Source organism: Hypanus sabinus, chromosome 2 (assembly GCF_030144855.1).
Source record: "Hypanus sabinus isolate sHypSab1 chromosome 2, sHypSab1.hap1, whole genome shotgun sequence".
In the NCBI taxonomy this organism is placed as follows: Eukaryota; Metazoa; Chordata; class Chondrichthyes; order Myliobatiformes; family Dasyatidae; genus Hypanus; species Hypanus sabinus.
In genome coordinates, this window is record NC_082707.1 from 83315248 (window position 1) to 83323682 (window position 8435).

The window sequence follows — 8435 nt, forward strand, 5'->3', positions numbered from 1 at the left end:
CACAAGGACTCCCAAGACCCTTTGCATCTCTGCATTTTGAATTCTCTCCCCATCTAAATAATAACTTGCCCGTTTATTTCTTCCACCAAAGTGTATGACCATACACTTTCCAACATTGTATTTCATTTGCCAAGTCTTTGTCCATTCCCCTAAACTATCTAAGTCTCTCTACAGGCTCTCTGTTTCCTCAGTACCACCTGTTCCTCTACCTATCTTTGTATCATCTGCAAATTTAGCCACAAATCCATTAATACCATAGTCCAAATCATTGACATACATCGTAAAAAGCAGCAGTCCCAACACCAACCCCTGTGGAACTCCACTGGCCACCAGCAGCCAGCCAGAATAGGATCCCTTTATTCCCACTCTGTTTTCTGCCGATCAGCCAATGCTCCACTCATGATAGTAACTCCCCTGTAATTATGGGATCTTATCGTACTAAGCAGCCTCACATCTAAAGCCTTTTGAGAATCCAAGTACACCACAACTATTACATCTCCTTTGTCCACCCTGCTTGTAATTTCCTCAAAAAATTGTAGTAGGTTAGTCAGGCAGGATTTTCCTTTCAGGAAACCATGCTGGCTTTGGCTTATCTTGTCATGTGCCTCCAGGTACTCTGTAATCTCATCCTTAACAACAACTTCCCAACCATTGATGTCAGCCTAACAGGCCTACAGTTTCCTTTCTGCTGCCTCCCACCCTTCTGAAATAGCGGAGTAACATTTGCAATTTTCCGGTCATCTGGTACAATACCAGGATCTATCGATTCTTGAAAAGTCATTGTTAATGCTTCCGCAATCTCTCTAGCTACTTCCTTCAGAACCCGAGAGTGTATTCCATCAGGTCCAGGAGGTTTATCCACCCTCAGATCATTAAGCTTCCTGAGCACTTTCTCAGTCATAATTTTCACTGTGCATACTTCACTTCCCTGACACTCTTGAATGTCCGGTATACTGCAGAAGGCTTTCACTGTGAAGAATGATGCAAAATATGCATTCAGTTCCTCTGCCATCTCTCTTTACAATATCTCCAGCGTCATTTTCTACTGGCCCTATATCTACTGTCAACTCTCTTTTACCCGTTATATACTTGAAAAAGCTATTAGTATTTTCTTTGATATTAGTCACCAGCTTCCTTTCGTAATTCATCTTTGCCTTCCTAATGACCTTCTTAGTTTCCTTCTACAAGTTTTTAAAAAGCTTCACAATCCTGTACCACCCCACTAGCTTTGGCTTCCTTGTATGCCCTCTCTTTTGCTTTTTTTGCTCTAAGTCATAGAATCATAGTAAAGCACCTTTCAGAAGCAGGCCCTTCAGCCCATGCCAAACCATTTAAACTGCCTACTCTCATCGACCTGCATTGGGACCAGAGCCCTCCGTGCCCCTGCCATCCATGTACCGAACCAAACTTAAATGTTGAAATCAATGCGTCACTTGCACTGGCAGCTCGTTGCACGCTCTCATGAACCTCTGAGTGAAAAGTTTCCTTTCATGTTTCCCTTGAATTTTTCACTTCTCACCCTTAACGCATGGTCTCTGGTTGTAGTCCCACCCAACCCCAGTGGAAAAAGCCTGCTTGCATTTACCCTATCTATACCCCTCTATTTCTGCATACCTCTATCAAATCTCCTCTCAATCTTCTGTTTTCCAAGGAATAAAGTCCTAACCTATTCAATCTTTCCTTGTAACTCAGGTGTTCTAGACCCAACAACATCCTTGGTAATTTTCTTTGTATTCTTTCAATCTTATTTACATCTTTTCTGTAGGTAGGTGGCACACAAGATGTCTGAAGAGCCTCGTGTTTAACATTCAGAACTTGCCATTCTCTTATGGTGTACAGTAGCTCAAAATTAGTCAGAAAAATAAGCTGTTTAACAAAATAGCAACATAATGCCTTTCAGTGCAACGTATTCCTTTTCAACTCAGGGCTTTCCCTTCGTAATGCTGAAGCCTAATTTCTGCAACAAAACAGTTTGGAGATCAACTCTATTTGAAAGCCAATAAAATCACGGCAAACAAAATAGTCTCATATATTTTTACAATACATTTTTAAGAGGAAGGATCAGAGCAAAGACAGGGAAAATGGCTTGTTGGTAGAGAAACTATTGCTGCTGCCTCATTGTCTCAATGAAACAAATTCATCCTCAGCTTGGGTACTAAGTTAGCAATTTTTTTTTGTGACTGCAAGGGCTTTCTTTCGACGTTCCAATTTCCTCTCACATTCACCAGTCGTGCCAAGAGGTTAATTGAGTCTTGTAAATGGCCCCTTGGATTAGGCTCATGTCAATTTGAAGCTGAAGAGAATGAACAAGCGAGTAGAGTTGGCCCTCCTTATCTCCTTATCTGTGGAGGAATTGGTGCCGGGACACCCCCCCCCTGTGGATACCAAAAGACACGGATGCTCAAGTCCCTTATTTAACCTGCCTCTGTATGGTGGACTTTAGGACCAGCAGAGCTCAGGACCTGCTGAATCCAGTGTTTCTGTTCTGTTGATGGAGAATGATGACCATTGAAAATAAAGTGGAAATAATAAAGTGATCAGAAAGAGCTGAAACACCATCAGTCATTGGAAAAGCATTAGGCTACAGTCGGTCAACAATCGGAACAATTTTAAAGGGTAAAGTGAAAATAATGGAGCATGTGAAAGGCCCTGCCCCCATGAAAGCTACAATTATTAATAAGCAACGCAGTGGTTTAATTATTGAAATACATATGTTTCTTAAGTGTTTTATATGCACAGGAAGGTAAAATATATACTATATGCTAAGACAAACATTTGACTAACTGCGCTAAATAATACTGGATGTACCTGTTCTGACTTACGTACAAATCTGACTTAAAGACTGCCTGTACTTTAAATCATCTCTAGATTACTTATAGTACCTAATACAATGTAAACGCTATGTAAATAGTTGTTATACTGTATTGTTTAGGGAATAATTACAAGAAAAAAAAGTCTGTACATGCTCAAACGAGTGCTGGAGAGAGAACTTCCGGGTTTTCCCGATCCGCGGTTGGTTGAATCCGCACATGCGGAACCTGTGGATAAGGAGGGCCGACTGTATAAGTTTTGAAGGTAGGATGGGGTGGGGGTAGTACTAAAGGAGTTGCCTCTCTAGCAACTGGCATAGGCCCAACTGTGCTACCTTCTGTGTATTGTAATTTGGAGAAGCAATGAGAATTGATCACAGGTAAGAAATACCTTTTTTTGACTCCTTTACTTAGAACAAACGTAACTTTTTGTAAAAATATTGAAAACTGAGGGAAATGTAAAAAATACTTACAAAGAATCATCCGGGCTTTCAGCACAGAGATTGATGGTTCTTCCATCTCTGCACACAATCTGGAGTAAACAATCTTTAGACTTTCCTTCTGGAGGCTGGAAATCTAATTTGTTGAGGAAAGAAAACGAAAACCAACATTAAGTTTGAAAGGAAGTAGTATACTCAAAGCTATTAGGCCAGTTCAAAGCTTTTCTCAGCCTGGTGCCTAGTTATCTTTTAACTGACTGCACTATAGCTTTAAGCATGACTGCACTGCAAATCTGCAGAAAATGCACAATATGTCCTAATTGTTGCAACATTCAGCTACAATTTCAGGCTAGATAAAATTAGTTGTATGATAAGCTTTTGAAATGTGATATAAACATGTCAGGACACAATTTTTAAAAGTATTAAATTTAACTAAGTACAGCCTTGTCACAGATCTGATTAAACACCTATGAAGCAATGAAGGTAAAAAAATAATCAGAATAATACCTCTGCACTCATATCCAGATCGGATGTTAACACAGTCCACTTTCATGTGGATTTTATCTTCCAAGTCCACTCGCAACTGATCATCGTAGTAAAAGAGATGACCACTCGACCACAAGTCAAACCAGTTGTTCTTCCATCGTTTTAAAATAGTACCTGAAATAGTTCAAATTTGTGAGGAAAAGAAAGCTGAATCTAACATGCAAAACAAAGCATTCAAAACATGAAGCTTTTCCCATCAGTGCAAGTTCCACAGTTCCTCGCTCAGAAAAAGAAGGCCACGAAACAGAAGATAATTAATGAAGTTATCGAACATTGCAAACAAAAGTAATGACCCAAAACACAGCAAAAACATTTATGAATATCCTCAATCACACCCGCACCCTTCCCTTCAATTTTTTTCCACAGAAAGTGCACATCTAATAAAATTACGTCACATTGCTAAATATCAACAGCCCAATGGTTCATTAGTCTACTTCTGCATGAGCAGGCCAACAGACCTCCTGGGTATAAGATAATTGTCTTAAAGATATTTTTTTAGCATCAGATGCATCACGCAAATGCATCTGGAAAATTTAATGTTGGCACAAAATAACTTTCCATGAATTTCAAGCAAGGTGACTGAAAGTTGTGTGAAAGCAGGTGGTTTCCCAGCATGTTTCAATTAACCCACAAGGAAGAGACTAGTTAAAAGAGGGAGCATAGTAGTTAGCATAGTGTGACATTAGACTGTAATTAATGGCAGTGGGGAGCAAAGGTTGCTAGTGTCCAACTAGGCAGATTCAGGTCTAGATTGGAATTTTTTATTTATTTGGTGTACAATGATTCAAATCGGGAAAATACTGTACTTTATGACCACGTAAACTTTCTCCTTACAATTGCTCTTAATAATAGATCACAGCTCCTACTTGAAGATTGTACAACTTACTTTGCCGATGCAGCCATCCACTTTTAATGTAGGCCATGTTTGTGGCAACAAAAGGTCTGTGGAAAGAAAAAGGCATCAAAACAAGCCAAAATCAAAGGCCCACAAAATACAGTATTACGCATTACAGGCATATGAAATTAGGGACAATGCATGTCTCGAAATGATCTAGTGCTTTCCCAGTTAATGTGACAAATAAACTCTTCCTGGGCTTCCAGCCAGGTACAGGTATCGATTATTACTGGCGTTACGATGACAAACTCTGCCATGGCAGAATTTGTCATTGAAATGTCTGTTACAGTCAGCACTTGTACCCAGCTGAAAGCCTGAGAAGAGTTTATTCATAATGCATGTCTTATTTTAATCAATAATTTGTAGATTCAAACTAAATCAAGAGGTGTGGTGACAAAGATTGAAGTATTAGAAATGAAAAGAATCCAAAGATTCTGCAGACACACAATTAGTGAGTGTACTGTATAATATTTTGATTTTAAAAAGTCATCATTTTCAATCTTCTTTAAGCTCTTCCTCTTTATTTCCAATTTCTTGAAAAAGTGTCTTTCGCCTCAAAAGACTTCCTGACTGAAAGCATATTAATTGCAATGCTTATACATTTCCCGTTCACTGCCAACGTTGGCAACCATAAGCACAAGTTTGCAAATTAGCTGGGTTAAGCACTCACTCACTTACTGTAGCATTCAAAAACTTCAAACTGCTCTGACCATTACATCAACACATTTTCATCTACTCATGGTCACTTGTTATTACCTTGTTTCAAACTTTTAAAGTAAATTTATTGTCACCATATACTACCCTGCCATTCAATTAGAGTCATAGAAAAGTACAGCACACAAACAGGCCCTTCTGCCCATCTAGTCTGTACTGAACCATTTAAACAGCCTACTCCCATTGACCTGCACCAGGACCATAGGCCTCCATACCCCTACCATCCACGTACCTATCCAAACCTCTCTTATGACATTGAAATAAAGCTCACAAGCTCCATGCACTGGCAGCTCATTCCATACTCACAACCTTCTAGGTGAAGAAGACTCCCCTCATGCTCAGTTTAAACTTTCCACCTTTTACCCCTAACCCATGACCTCTAGTTGTAGTCTCACTCTATCACACAAGGGAAAAAAACCTGCTTGCATTTACCCTTTCTATACCCATCATAATCTCGTATACCACTTATCAAATCTCCCCTCAATCTTCTATGTTCCAAGGAATAAAGTCCTAATCTAGTCAATCTAGTAAACTTATTTACAAGAAATGATCTATCAGCGTCTTTAGAATTTTCACAAATGCTGCTTTTGTTGCTGTTTTCCAGAAGGTTTTATGCTAAGGTGGGCAAAGTATATTGCTTGAAGTGCAGTACCAACAGGAGATCTCAGATTTGAAAGGAACTTTTTCCGGAATCCCACAGGGGACCTGCTTGAACAAGGGATCAGTCATACAGAACTTGACTCAGGTAAAACTTCCATTTTCCCTGTCCCTTCCCCAAACTAACGACGGGCAAGTTCCTTCAACCGTTAGAAAAAGTTACAGGCACAACACTTTTTGGGAATTAAACTATCATTGTATAATGTATATCCCTTACAAAATGCATAGGCTTCTTGGCAGGAGGTACAGAAGCCCCCACCACCAAGTTCAAGAACAGCCACCTCCCTTCAACCATTCAGTTTCTAAACCAATCAGCAAAGTCCTAGAACACAAGTGGATCAAGGATCAACTTTATTGGCCATATATATTTACATGTATTAGGAATTTGCTGTGGTGTGTTGGTCAGGGTGTAACATGCAACAAAAACATTATAACTATATTAAAATTAACAAGAACAATGCTATGACCACCTGGATTACTCGATATGATGGACTGTTTTAATTGTTTTTTAAATATTTGGATAAATTATTTAATGTTTTTTTTTTGTGAATGCAGCTTCTGTATGTGCCCGTGATGCTGTTATACAAACGTGTGCTTGTGCATATGAGAACAAACTTGATTTTAACATCAGTTTATTGAAATATAAAGATGCTTTCAGAACGGCACTGTAATGTGTCGATGATGGACAGCGGACGAAGCAAGTTTTTGGTGGAAGGCGGAAGCAAACCAAAAACGGAAATAGAGAAAAAATGTTTGCTTCTATGAGTTAACTTCAGAATCACGAGTTATCACCGTTAATGTAATAACAATACTGAAGGAATACACAAAGACCCATTAACCCTGTACAGGATTTTATTTTGAAACTTAATGAGCCGCAATGACTGGCATGGCAGAGCCCGATTCTAAGCAATGTCGACAAGACAGAAAGTGCAAGGGACGAAACGAGGGATTATATTTACAGTTTGAGTTGGCCAGGGGCTGCTCCACCTTCTCTGTAAACATTGGTAAGGTGCGCCAGCCCTGAGCCAAGCCCTGCTCCACTATGACCCCCGAACCCGCCGAAGGATCGAGTCCGGGCCCGGACTGACGTTCAGGGCTGGAATCCTGACACACAGCAGAACTGGAACCAGAACGCCATGTAACACTTCACATTCCATCTCACTCATCAGCTGCCTGCCCTTCATTCAACAAAACACCTGACTTACCGGCAGACGGGTCCCTGTCAACACAAACACCAAAAAGCAACCGTGTTGTAACAGAAAACGTTTCACTTCTGAGGAGTCACGTCGACGTCCCCACCCCTCCCTTCGCAATGCCGTCTGGGGGTTGTAGTGAATTCAACCAAGCCTCGCCGTGTCCCTAGGGTTTGAGATACTACAAATCCCAGGAGGCAGAGCGCCGTCTCGTCCCTGGTCTGATCAGATGAGTCTGACACAAACAGCAGATAGCTCCTCCCCAAAGTTACTATTTCAGCGACTGTAAATGTATCATCCTAAAAAAAATCTGTCACGGTTTCAGTGACGAGTACCGGCAAAATATCACCACCGGTGATTGAGAGCTTAACTTGAAACCTTTAATAAGTCAGCCCTCCAGGATTAAGGGATTTTAAAGCAAATTATTTACGCAGAGACGAGGAAATCTGCAGATGCTGGAAATTCAAACAACACACACAAAATGCTGGTGGAACACAGCAGGCCAGGCAGCATCCATAGGGAGAAGCGAGAAGCGTCGCAGCGCTTCTCCCTATAGATGCTGCCTGGCCTGCTGTGTTCCACCAGCATCTTGTGTGTGTTATTTACGCAGAGAGCGGTGTGCGTGTAGAATGATTAACTGTAGCGAATTTTAGATGCAACTAAAGAGATTGGACAAACTTATGAGGTAGAAGGAAACATATATAAAAACAGTAATTCAGGAAATACTCAACTGATCAGATAGTTCTGTGGAAAGAGAAACAGAATTCATGTCTCAGGTCCAAGACCCTAAGCCAAATATTGTTTATAAATTTAAGAGACCAAGAGAAAATGTATTGGCAGATGCTGGTGAAATCAAATGCTCTGACTATTTCATGTATTCTCTATAATCCAATCTAAAAAGTAAGACTGCTCCATCCTAGCTATGACATTCCAGCCTTAATCATAAGTGGTAAAAATCTGGACCGTACTACACTTGGCACTTAAAACCTCTTCGTAATATTTATTTTGGCACACCTCATGATTATTCAGCTCAGTAACTCTCACCAATGCTCTCCATTAGGGGTTTAGGAAGTTAAATCCAAAGGGATTTTGGGGGGAGGGGGGAGGAAGAGCCTGCTCCACCTTCCCAGAAGGATTAGACCGTTTCTGGAAAAATCCACCAGAAGGATCTTTCTGAGGT

General features: G+C 40.4%; 1 protein-coding gene across 1 annotated transcript in view; it reads right to left on the reverse strand.

Annotated features, from left to right (window-relative positions):
• plekhb2 (pleckstrin homology domain containing, family B (evectins) member 2) overlaps positions 1-7373 on the reverse strand; it is a 43357-nt gene extending 35984 nt beyond the window's left edge. The window contains exons 1-4 of the mRNA XM_059949095.1: positions 7268-7373; positions 4683-4738; positions 3758-3910; positions 3284-3386 (exon numbers count right to left, since the gene is read on the reverse strand). Of these exons, the coding sequence (XP_059805078.1) occupies positions 3284-3386; positions 3758-3910; positions 4683-4719 (293 nt within the window). The 5' untranslated portion in view covers positions 4720-4738; positions 7268-7373. The remainder of the gene's footprint in view (positions 1-3283; positions 3387-3757; positions 3911-4682; positions 4739-7267) is intronic.
• Between the last annotated feature and the right edge of the window lie 1062 nt (positions 7374-8435).